General features: G+C 35.9%; 1 protein-coding gene across 14 annotated transcripts in view; it reads left to right on the top strand.

Annotated features, from left to right (window-relative positions):
• LOC106662528 (calmodulin-binding transcription activator 2) overlaps positions 1 to 11,865 on the top strand; it is a 324,643-nt gene extending 312,778 nt beyond the window's left edge. For 9 of the 14 annotated variants that reach the window (XM_014386691.2, XM_024225686.1, XM_024225685.1 and 6 more), the window contains 10 exons: positions 456 to 539; positions 2,388 to 2,455; positions 2,512 to 2,663; positions 6,395 to 6,573; positions 6,627 to 6,769; positions 6,840 to 7,006; positions 7,064 to 7,138; positions 10,537 to 10,564; positions 10,976 to 11,064; positions 11,164 to 11,865. In XM_014386691.2, the coding sequence (XP_014242177.1) occupies positions 456 to 539; positions 2,388 to 2,455; positions 2,512 to 2,663; positions 6,395 to 6,573; positions 6,627 to 6,769; positions 6,840 to 7,006; positions 7,064 to 7,138; positions 10,537 to 10,564; positions 10,976 to 11,064; positions 11,164 to 11,308 (1,130 nt within the window). In that variant the 3' untranslated portion in view covers positions 11,309 to 11,865. Of the gene's footprint in view, positions 1 to 455; positions 540 to 2,387; positions 2,456 to 2,511; positions 2,664 to 6,394; positions 6,574 to 6,626; positions 6,770 to 6,839; positions 7,007 to 7,063; positions 7,139 to 10,536; positions 10,565 to 10,975; positions 11,065 to 11,163 lie in introns of those variants that run through there. The other 5 variants (XM_024225688.1, XM_024225691.1, XM_024225689.1 and 2 more) reach the window with 5 other exon arrangements.
• Positions 11,866 to 12,773: the final 908 nt, after the last annotated feature.

Raw genomic sequence — 12,773 nt, 5'->3', positions numbered from 1 at the left:
TTAATAAAAAATGTTCATAATCATAAATCATTTATTTAATTGTTTTTATTTTACAATCATAAACCTGCATTATTTTCAGGATAACGTGATATATTTATTTTTACATATAAAATTTGAAAGTATCTTACCTACAGTTTCTCATTTGCCTTTTTATATTTTCTTTTGACTAGACTGCAGAAAACTATGCCAAAAATACATATAGAACAGCATTTAAATTTTTAAAATATCTCAAAATATTTACAAATACAACAGAACTTTAAACAAAAGCTTAATATTTATAGAACTTTTGTATACTTTAATCTATTGTAAGATCACGAGCCCGTATAAGTCGTCACACCAATAATTATATGAAAAGTATCTAAGCATGGTGAAAGCATGTGAAAGTGAAGAGCCTCTGGCTCAAATTATTTGTGTGACGGGTTGAAGGAGGCTAAAAGGAGTGAGTGTTAATGCAGGTGAGGTGAGGCGAGAAGGTGCCCAGAGCAGCCCCGAGTCCGTCCTGCTCAATCAGGAAGACCCTCATCTACAGCAGACAGTCGGTACGTAGACTAACCGGTAATAGTGTTAGTACAAAACCGAAAAGTTAGATTTTGTTCATTCCAGGTTTCTTGTTTGTAAAAATTCCCAATGTAACTGTTTTTAATATTCTGTTAAATATCTTCAGAGGATCGGGCATCTTTGGTTTTCATGGATAATAATTTTTACTGAAACCATTCGGTTTATTTTATTTTATCCAAAAGTAGTGCGTAAATGTATTTGTGATAAAATTTGGAATGAGTGTAATCACGTTAAGTACCTGTAAACAAAGTCAAGAATTAAAAAAATAGACAAAAACAACAATGATTTGGTAACATTTTGATTATTGCGATTGGCTCTTAAAATTTAGACAGTCGACATTACTCACGCACATTTTATTATATTTTCCAATTTTGTGCTAAATTGGTTTGAGCTTAAACGTCTCTTTACATTATTTTTAAATATAGTGTGCTATCTTTTGTGTATGTTTTCCCATTATATTGGGTTGTCCGGAAAATAATGCAGGATTTTAAGTTTTCATTAAAAAAAATCTATATAAAATATTCTGTTTACGTTTACAGGATTACTCATTTGTATGAATGTCAACACTTATTAATCCTCTTCCAAATGATATTGTTTGTTTACCTCTGTAGCATTCCGCTACTTGGAAATAATTCAGTCATCCTTATAATGTCAAAGCGAGAATTTCGTACGATTTTCTTTTACGAGTTTAAACTCGGCCGAAGCGGAGCCCAAACGGCTAGAAACATTAACCAAGTCTGGGGCGAGGGTTGTGTTAATGAGTGCACTGTGCAAAGGTGGTTTAAAAAATTTTGGGAGGGAGATTTCAGCCTTGAAGATGAAGAAGGTCGTGGAAGGCCTTCCTCTCTTAATGATGATGTTCTGCGATCAGTGGTGGAAGAAAACCCCAAAACAACTGTTCGAGAACTTGCAGAGCAACTCAAAGTCAGTAAAACGACCGTCGCTGACCACCTCAAGGCGATTGGAAAAGTGAAAAAACTCGAAAATTGGGTTCCACACTCATTAAACGATCGCCAAAAAAATCAGCGCTTTGATGTTTGTGCATCACTTCTTTGTCGAAACAAAAATGACCCATTTCTGGCCAGAATTGTTACATGTGACGAAAAGTGGATTCTGGACAGTGGCTCGACAAAGGAGAAGCTCCAATACATTTTCCAAAGCCCCCAACTCATCAAAAAAAGGTAATGGTTACGGTATGGTGGGCTTCATTTGGTTTAATACACTACAGCTTCTTAAATCCTGGCGAAACCATCAATGCTGAATCATACTGTAACCAAATTAATACCATGCATCAGAAATTGGCAGTAATGAAGCCCTCTATGGTCAATCGGAAAGGGCCCATTTTGTTGCATGACAACGCTCGACCACATGTGTCACGTGTAACGTCACAAAAATTATTGGAGCTTGGCTATGAAACTTTGCCTCACCCACCCTACTCTCCGGACCTCTCGCCTACTGACTACCATTTTTTTAGACACCTGGACCACTACTTACAACACATAATATTCAAAAATCAAACGGAACTGGAAAATGCATTTATTGACTTTATCGATTCTAAAAATTCTGAATTCTACTCAGACGGAATTAATAAGTTACCAACACGTTGGGAGAAATGTATTGAGAGTATGGGAAATTATTTTGATTAAAGAACATTGCTTTAAAGTAACTAGTTTCTTTTTTTTTGTTTAATACCAAAATCCTGCATTATTTTCCGGACAACCCAATAGAATGGTAGACTTTACTCGCTGCTGTGCATGGTTTCATTCTGACTTGTCAAAAAATTATACAGAATCATATGGAATGCGATTTCAACAAATGTTAATGTTTAGGTGAACAAGACGTACGTGTATTGACTCTTGCCGAGCAGATAATCGCTGCCATGCCAGAAAGAATAAAGGTATATGACAAATTCAATCTTCCTTGCGCTAATAATAATTTGATTTTGACGAGCAGAATGAAAGCGAGGGCGATATGATGATGATGAGCTCGGATGAAATGGAGGTGATGTCACTCGAATCACCGCTCCTTCTGGACGAGCCCCCTTCTTCCACATCATCATGCTGCTTTGATACAAGCTCAGAATTCAACTTTGATCATAATTATAGGTAAATTTTCCAAGTATAAACTGAACTATCATGTTAAACTGCAATAAGATGTAATGTACCTGGAATTTGGTCACCTCTAATCATCCTAGGCTGATTTGATGTTACTTAAAATGTGATGATGTATCTGATGATACACATTAAATATCTAACTGATGTATGACATTTATTCTAGCTTCAGATAGAGTTAGGATACTAGACTTATGGTCAGAAGATCTTTGAACCATAAAATACACAAATTGGCATACTAAAAGTTGAACTAAACAAATGGATTTCTCAATAACCTCAAAAAAATAACCAAATGTATTCACTATTAGAAAAACAATCAGGTTGTTTCTCAACCTTTCAACCATGGTATCAAAACTCTACCTCAAACTCATCAGATTAAGAAAACAATAGGCCTTTCTTACTGACCTTTACCCATTTAACTAACCTTTAAAAAAATTGGGAAAGCAGATACAGAAACATGCCTACTTAGCCATGAAACATCAGACATCAGAACATATCTGATACCAAAGTTTTAGCTTGAAAACATTACAGCCTTTTCAGAAAGTTCATTAATGCCTCTTTCAGATGAGGTATTTTGGCTTATTTAACTAAGTAGCCTGGTCGACTCCCAACTACACTGAGAGGCAAAGGAAGTGGCCACCCTTTTTTATTTTCTTAAAGGGGGACTAATAAGAATTTAACTTTTTTTTTCCTGTTTAAATAAAAATTAACCTTTTTCCGGCCTCTGCCGGTTGTCGTATCATCGGGCACCTACTTCCCAACTTAACCCGCACCCCAGGTCCAAACGTGTGTCCCGCATACTATGCTAGGTGGGTGTTGCTAGTCCGTCGCTTCCGGTGGGTGTTGCTCGATAGCCGGAGTCGCTGGATGGGTCGCTAAAAAAGCTATGCTCTTGATCCATATGGCCGCAGGCAAATGGACAGCGAGGATCTCAAGGCAGTTAGGGAAAGGGTGAGGAGCAACCTCGGCAGATTTTTCATGCCGATATCCCTGAGCGTCTTCTTTGTTCGCATCCTCTTGCCCCCAGTACTACACCGGCCGCCGAAAAATAGCTCTTCCGGTGCAGCTACGTGAGGGCTTCCCTCAAAACCCTGTACTTCCGCGCCTTAAGGTACCACTACCGTGTCCAACGCACCCATGGTCTCATACGTGATTGCTAGATCGAGGACTATAACCTCATCCTCGTCGGTCGTGATGACGTCTGGCCGGAGTCTTGTATCAGGTGTCTGGTGGGGAGCTTTGACAGCGACCTGGTAGCCCATTTCATAGAGACCGGCAACAAGGACCTGAAGGCGTTATAAAAGTAATAAACATTTACTACTACTTAACAATACTTTCTAGGGTATAAATTCCACGACAAATCTTTCAGGTGGCAGAAAAAAAAGAATATTGTCATCAGTGAACCCAGAGGAAAGTATAAAGCATGGCCAATGGATGTATTTAAAAAGTTGTAGGCTGTGATATTTTCCGACCTGTAGTCTGCAAACTTATAAAACTTGATCAAATGGGCTTCAGTTTCATTTGTTACATTCCAAGTATCATCTTTGTTCGCCAATGACCAGAGCTTTACTTCTTTCCTCATATGTAAAATTTGTAACCTTTTCCCGGAAGTTAAACCAGTCGTCCAAGAAGTTTTCAAACAGCATAGCAGTTTAAGAAGTGCAGATGCTGAATTGCAGCAGAGAGCATCTGAATACCTACAATTAAGTATAATTGCTTCTACTGATGTATTGGCCATTTCTTAGAAGAGATGCCATCTTTCCCAGAAAGAGAATCATCTATCCTTGCAGTTTTAAAAAAGAAAAAACCAGGAAGAGTACCGGAAAATGAAATTCAACCTGCACTTGCACATAGTAGTATGACTTCTTCAGAAACCACCAACAATCACACAGCCAATTTACACTAATTAACAATATTGCTATATATTGTTATACTATATTGGAAATAAAGTCGTCTACAGGCGATTCAGAGTCTCGACATCGAACTTCCCAAAGAGCGAACCTTGTTACGACGGAGCGCCGCAACCGCGGATTGGAATGTACCGACCTGCGGTTGCGCATGGGCGCACTTCTGGCACATATTATCCAATATCGTTGACATATGATGGCGTGAGGCAGTTGCGGTCTGGAGTGTAAGTTCACCTCGTGAAGGTGGTCGACAAATAGTTCCACAAAATGGCCTCGACAAGGCAAAAGGATAGGGTTTTGAGCGTTTTCTGTTAAGGGTGCGTTGTTTAATCGACCGCCCACCTTAAGAATACCCTGGGAATCATAGAAAGGTGCTAAGGATCTTAATTTTGAAAAAGCGGAGCTTGCAGAGAAATGTTGTTTTTGAACTGCAATGATAATGGATTGCGTAGCGGTTCGAATTTCAAGTGTCAAATAAGAGGATTTTACCTTAGTCCTTATCTTGCAATTTAGTCCAAATGTCACTCTATTTAATTTGTACTCTTGGAGGGCCTCGTTACTATTTGCGTGGTATACGAAGTGCTGGAAGGCGCGATCTTCTGATTGTACAAGAATCTGCAAATACATCTGACAGATGTCGGCAACCAGTGGATAAGGATGTCATACTGGCATTTCACCTGCATCCCTATCCACCCGTCCACTCGGCACGTAAACGGACTGCCTATTAAAGTTGCATGATTTTGAGCCTTTCGACAAAGCGTAGTCGGGATTCGGCCTTAGAGGCGTTCAGGCACACTCCCATGGATGGTAACTTCGCACCACCATCCTGTCGACCGAGTGCATGAACCAATTGTCCGAACCTGCGGTACTAAGCAGGATTACTACAGCAATGACATGTCATCAGAAAGGTAAAACTAACCTGTCTCTCGACGGTCTAAATCCAGCTCATGTTCCCTATTGGCGGGTGAACAATACGACTCTTGGCGGATTCTGCTTCGCAATGATAGGAAGAGAAGACATCGAAGAATCAACAAGCGACGTCGCTATGAATGCTTGGCCGCCACAAGCTAGTTATCCCTGTGGTAACTTTTCTGACACCTCTTGCTGAAAACTCTTCAAGCCAAAAGGATCGATGGGCCGTGCTTTTGCAGTCCCTATGCGCACTGAGCATTGGGATCAAGCCAGCTTTTGCCCTTTTGCTCTACGCGCGGTTTCTGTCCTTGCTGAGCTGACCTTAGGACACCTGCGTTATTATTTGACAGATGTACCGCCCCAGCCGAACTCCCAACCTGGTAGTGCCTCGAATCGGATCACGCCATGGAATATGTCGCCGGCAGGCCCGGCTGGTCCGGGCCGAAGCCCTTCTCGGCATGAGCACGACTCCTTACAAACCGGGTTCCGACGACCCTTTGCACTTGGGGCGAAATATACCGTCTCGCCGGGGTTTTACGCCTGTCGGACACCTTCCGCCTCATCGAGCAAGTAAGGAAACGATGGTGAAATGGGCTACTATTATAATCTCAAGCTTTGGAAGAGCTTCAAATCACCACATGCTTATGTTTTACAGTTTTAATAGTTAATATGTTAGCTATGTTTAATAATACAAATATTAAAAATAATAAGCTTGAGAGTTATGGAAAAAAATCGTTGACAAACAAGAAAAGCAAAGTTTGTTTGGATTTGTAAAGGTTGCCTGATAGGTCAAGTTGTTCCAGAATCCAGACTGATCAGTAGTGATAAAACATTGAAATATTGTAGTAACAAATATTTTGTAGTTTATTTGTTTCTTTAGGTAATTATTGAATTTAAATTGTTTAGATATTGCGATGTCGGTACACCATGTTCAAGCTTGAGCCCTGCCAGCTGCCTTCCATCACCTCCTTTTCCACTTCACAGGTCACCTTCTCCACCACCGACGACTGCCGACTTTTGTGAATTCCTCCAAGCTTCAAATTCCACTTATTTTGAAAAGGATTTCTCTAATCTTACCCTCTCAGGTAAGTTTTTGTTTTCTTCAAATTTATCAACTTTAATGAATATTATGCAATAGACCGAGAGCAGAGGGAACTCTACGAGGCAGCAAAAGTGATACAGAAAGCTTACCGGAGTTACAAAGGTCGTAAGAAACTTGAACAAGACAAGGAGCGTCAGGCTGCGGTTCTAATTCAAAATTATTATCGAAGATATAAACAGGTTGTTTTTTCATATATAGTGTTTCTTCTTTATGTTCAATTCTTAAATTTTCTTTTTCTTAAATCTCTAGTATGCCTACTTCAAACAAATGACACGGGCCGCCATGGTGATTCAAAATGGATACAGGTCATACTGTGAAAACAAACGATTCAAGAAGAACCAAGAAGCTGCAGTGAGGATCCAAAACTGCTACAGGAACTACAGAGATCAAACCGAAACTGCTCCAACTGGCTTAAAGTACGAACACATCAAATTGGACTTTTAAGTCAATGTACTATTTACTTTTTTTTATAGGCGGACTTACTCTCAAAGACGACAACATCAAGCAGCCAGGAAGATTCAGCAGTTCATGCGCCAGTCCAAAAACAAGTAAGATTAATAACAAATTAATTTTTTAGCCTGTTAACTGTTCTGCTAAATCTCCCCACTTACTGCTCTTTGCAGTATAACATATACTTAAGAATCTTTCTACTCATCACAACTCTATCTAGTCCAAAACAAAAAACATATTAAAATATCACACAGTCAAATCTAAAATCTGTTTATCGAATGAATCCTGGATCAGAGATGATAGCATCTGTTCAGATACAGACTATCTGACAAGCCAGAAACAGCAGCTTCGTTCAGTGGACATTTTTCAATGTGAGCAATGGCAATTTATGCTGTCAAATTTATCAAGTATTTTCATGAAAATGAATGAGATGAGAATTTCTTTGTAAGGGAAGAATATCACAACTTTTGAACACATTCATTCAAACTTTCAAAGTTCATACCTTCAAAAGAAAAATCCTGTTTTGGAATGAATCCGATGAGAAGAAAGAGATGGAGTGTTTTCCTGTGTCAAATGATTTTTTATCTTATGAGACATGCTTATGAATGACATGTTGATGGATGAAATTTATGAACCTTTGAAGTTTGGAGATGTCCTTTGTGCACTACTTCGCAACAGCTCGAGATTCAATGCTGCAAGACCATGAATGGGTAGTCCGACCATTTTCAGTTTCGACAAAGCCAACCCGTCGTCTAATCTACTTTCGAGTCCAATACTTACCCCCATTTTTGGCTCAGTCAGAAAACAAAAAATTCAGCCGCTCGTTGAAAAAACAAAATGTGTTCTTGTTCCATTAGCCACAACTTTCCGATGTGAATCCAAATTTTCTATCAAGAAAGAGCCAAAACTAAAGACTGAAGATGTCTAGATGGTGAACCTGACATCCGTCTTTGGCTATCAAAAATTAAATCCAACATATCGAAATTGTACAGGCTGACACTCTCACTCTTCTCATTAATTCATTATTCATGAATGTTCAAATTATTACTTTTGAATTTGGCTCGAGTGATAGACATTACTTCAAGTTCCATCTTTAAATCTCGAATCCGATACTTACCCCCATTTTTGGCTCAGTCTGGAAAACAAAAAATTCAGCCGCTCGTTGAAAAAACAAAATGTGTTCTTCCATTTGTCTCAACTTATCTATGCGAATCCAAATTTTCTATCAAAAAAGAGCCAAAACTAAAGACTGAAGCTGTCTAGATGGTGAACCTGACATCCGTCTTTGGCTATCAAAAATTAAATCCAACATATCAAAATTGTACAGGCTAACACTCTCACTCTTCTCATTAATTCATTATTCACGAACGTTCAAATGATTACTTTTGAATTTGGCTCAAGTGATAAACATTACTTCAGGTTCCATCTTTAAATCTCGAATCCGATACTAAACCCCATTTTTGGCTCAGTCTGGAAAACAAAAAATTCAACCGCTCGTTGAAAAAACAAAACGTGTTCTTCTTCCATTTGCCACAACTTATCTATGCGAATCCAAATTTTCTATCAAAAAAGAGCCAAAACTAAAGTCTGAAGCTGTCCAGATTCTGAACCTGACATCCGTCTTTGGCTATCAAAAATTAAATCCAACATATCGAAATTGTACAGGGTAACACTCTCACTCTTCTCATTAATTCATTATTCATGAATGTTCAAATTATTACTTTTGAATTTGGCTCGAGTTTTATCTACCGATTGATTCCATTCTGTTGAATTTGATTTTTGTATTTCAAATTTTGTAAATATTAAGTACGCCAAACTGTTTGTTTTCATGTGATATCCCCTTTCATCACCTAATTAAGAATGAAATGGCTAATTTATATAACTTTAATTTTTCACATACTATAAGTATCTAATTTTAAATTGAATGAGAGGGGTTTGCCCTGATTTTGTTCTGTAAAAGAGGTCTGCTGGCTTAAAAGTTTGGGAAGCCCTAGATCCCCTAGGCCAGTGGTCGGCAAACCGCGACTCTTTGACTTCTTGGCTGCGGCTCTTTCACTAAATGTTTAGTGCAGACATGGAACGAAAAGTATGACAGGTGCAAGAAATGGGATTGTCACTATTTTTAAAGAAAAAATTAATCACAAGATACTTACTTACCATTGTATTATTCATCAGGAAGCACTATGTGCGCAGGCATTTCCTGAAGAAATTTCAAAGACTTTAGAAACAACAAAGTGACGCTAGCCATTGTTTAAAAAAAACCTCTCAATGCCGCTGTAACAGAAATTAATTTAATATTGATATTGGCAGCTTTGAAATGCAGTTGCTGGATTTAAAAAATAAAGAATTTTGGAGCTCAAAATTTGAGTGTCTTTAAACCGATTTACAGCTATTGGAGAAAAATAAATGTGAATTAAGTTTAAAGCACAAACGGTCTGCTTTGAAAGATCTGGCGAGGGAAGATATGTTGATTTTTAAAACCTGGATGATGAGAACTAGCGTTTGCTGTTCTTTCCTTATTTTTGTTTACATATTTATGCGAACAATCATTTTCAAGCTTGAACTTCATCAAGAGTAGTTTAAGAAATCGGCTTATCAATGAGAACTTGGAATCGTGCCTAAAATTAAAACCTGACTTACCCCTACTTTCCAGGGAAATACAAGGCCATTGTTCATATTAGTGGAGTATTTGTAGTTTTTTTAAGGATATCTTTTATATTATTTAAGTTGTTATATTTTTAAATAAATATTATCTTTATATAAGAATGATACCAAGTTTTATTTATGTACCGTTAGTTAAACTAAGACATATTCAGCAAAGGCAAGCTCGAGAGAGTACTTTTAATTCTAATTATTTCCATAAAAATGTCTACTAAACCAAAGCTTACGTTTAAAAAATGGCTCTTTGAATAAACTTCAATTTTATTATTATATTACAATAAATTAAGGTTTTTAGTTGAGATAAAAAAGTCAATAGCACGAGCGGGATTCGAACCCACGATCTTCGGCTTGAATTTTTGAAAAATGGCAAAAAGGAGGAAAAATCAAAAAGGTGCGGATGAGATGGGAAGTTGGTGTCCGAGTGGATCGAGGTCACGATAGCTCAAGTGGTAGAGCAGCGGCGTATCAAGCCCAAGATCGTGGGTTCGAATCCCGCTCGTGCCATTGACTTTTTTATCTCAACTAAAAACCTTAATTAATTGTAATATTGTAATTGGTCAAGCGGACCACGAAATTAGTGAATTTATTATTATATCTGGCTCTTTTGGATGACGAGTTTGCCAACCACTGCCCTAGGTCATTGTGATATGACTATTGTACAACTGGGGCTGCATCATATAAACTGATCATTATTAATATCAACACGAATACACACAAAAATAATATATTTATACAAAAATTGTATTGTGACTAACATTTAGCATGTATAGAATAGTTTGAAGTGTGGTTTTTGTTCTTTACTAACAATTGACCTCTTATGTGCATGCACAATTAGCTTGTGGGAAATTGATCCTGGAACGATAGTAAGTGATTCAAGTTTATATTTATAAGCATTTACTGCAATCGTGTATAAATGTTCATATTTGTTAGTTCTAAAGTTATTAAGCCTTCAGCAAATTTCATTTATTCCGTTTCTTCTGAGATTGAAGTGAAATTATTTCATAGTTTGTTCAAATGTTTCTTGAATATTTTTCTAAGAAAAATCTCTAATAATTAATGGAACCCTTCATATTAAATATTAAATTTATGCATGCTTCAAAACAGACAATAACAAGTTTTTTTGGAGCCTTTGAATGTCAAAAAATAAGAAATTTAACAAGTCCAATTGAAACAACTTGGTCCGATTCTCTTTAGTTTTGTCTCCTTGACGTGTTTTGGTATTTTGCTATGGTTATTGCTTTATGTATTAATTGATATTTTTAATTGTTTTCCAGGTTGCAGAGAGAGCGAGCAGAAAAAGAGAGGCAGGTCCTATGCAAGGGGTCCCCTCAAAATTAGCCGTGCTTCCTTTTCACATAACAAAGTATGTACTTAGCAAATGACTAAAGAGCACAAGTCAAGCAAAACGAATTATTTAGGACTAGATCCCAACATGTCCAATTTATCCCTTTGTTTAAATAAGGGAATTGTCTTTTTCAGCAACCGACACTAAAATTGAATTCTCCGTTTCTAGAAAGAAATTCCACCTATTCCGATCATATCCAGCATGTAATCTGTCTGCAAATATGTATTTGGGTGAATACCTACTTGTAAGTTACTACTTATAAATGCTGAGGCTGTGTAATTAAATTATACTTAAAATTTTGAAGAAAAAAAAAAAACTTGGAAAAGTTTTGTCATTTTATGAGCATGTGATTATGAATTAGAATATAGTTGACAATGGGTAGATATAGTTCATAACTTTTTTCAGCAACTTTTTTCTATTTGAATAGCCTCAATATTTAAATTTGTAAAATCTTTCTAGCACTCAAAAAAGAAAAGTTAAAAAAAAATGCAATTACATTTTAAAATAGTTTAAAAAATATATTATACGATGCCTTTGCCAGAAAAGATTTAGGATTTTGTTTGTAGAAATTGTTGTTTTCTTGCAAAATCTTTTAATATGCTTCACAGCCTAAACTTTCTAATTACAATCTCTTGATAAAGTTTTTTCTGTTGATTTTTTTTTTTGTTTTTTTTTTTTGGTTTGTGACAGGCAAAAGTCAGAGGTGGACAAGCATTGAAGTTTTGATAAGTTCTAAAAAGTCTAAAATGAATATTAAAAACAAATATACAATTTTTGACAAATTGTATTAATAAACATAATTATTTATTTTTTTTAAAATTTGATATTATGGTTTTAAAAAAATCTGAAACTTCAACAAAGTTGTTTTAAAATTTAAAACAAATTACTTTTCCTTATAATTTACTATTTCTTTTAATCGTCCGTCTCTGAAAGGCATCTTGGAAAGATTTTGAAACAAATCTAAAAATTGTTTAATACAAATTGGGGGAAAATAGAGCAAAAATATATTTAAAAAAAGAAGCAGATTGCATATAAAACTTAGTGTGGTTGTTGTTATTGCAAAGATAAGATATTTTTCTATCATTCAGCATTGTGATTTGTTAGAATTTGTATTTTTGTATATCAATAAGATATAACCATTATTTTTCCTTGTTATAAATCTTAGATCAGTGCTTTGTTATATTTAAGCTTAGATATAGATTTTGTCCTTCTTTATAATATTTGCTGTATAACATTCGATCTATTCAAATTCTTTTAATGTCATAATGAAACTCGTTATAACTAATCGATAAATTATGCCATTTATAAACAATGTCATACGATGTACATTTTATTAATGTTTTCAGGAAGCTAAAAGGCTATCGAAGTAGATTTATAAAATATATTTAATTATGTAGGTACTTAATATTTTATGGATATTTCTTAATTTGATCTCAACTGTTTTAATGATGTAATTTTTCTCTAAGCATTTAATCATAAGGTTAATTGAAAACTTTTGCATTTATTGCTTTTTCTATTATAAAAATTAATTCAATTTCTTTCTTTTTTTGTTAAACTTAGATTTGAGATAAAAAAATTATTAGCCTTAGTTTGACAAGAATAGGATTTGGAGATCAGGCTTCCAGAATAAAAACAAACTTATAGGTCAAATATTTGGCTTTGTTCTTTTGTAAAAAAAAAAGGAAATAATCGTTAAAGAAAAATATAAAAAACAACTGGTGCTAATT

Source organism: Cimex lectularius, unplaced genomic scaffold (assembly GCF_000648675.2).
Source record: "Cimex lectularius strain Harlan isolate CLEC.00 unplaced genomic scaffold, Clec_2.1 scaffold33, whole genome shotgun sequence".
NCBI classification, from domain to species: Eukaryota; Metazoa; Arthropoda; class Insecta; order Hemiptera; family Cimicidae; genus Cimex; species Cimex lectularius.
Note: the sequence above shows the minus strand (reverse complement) of the source record. Positions and strands in the feature narration are given on the sequence as shown.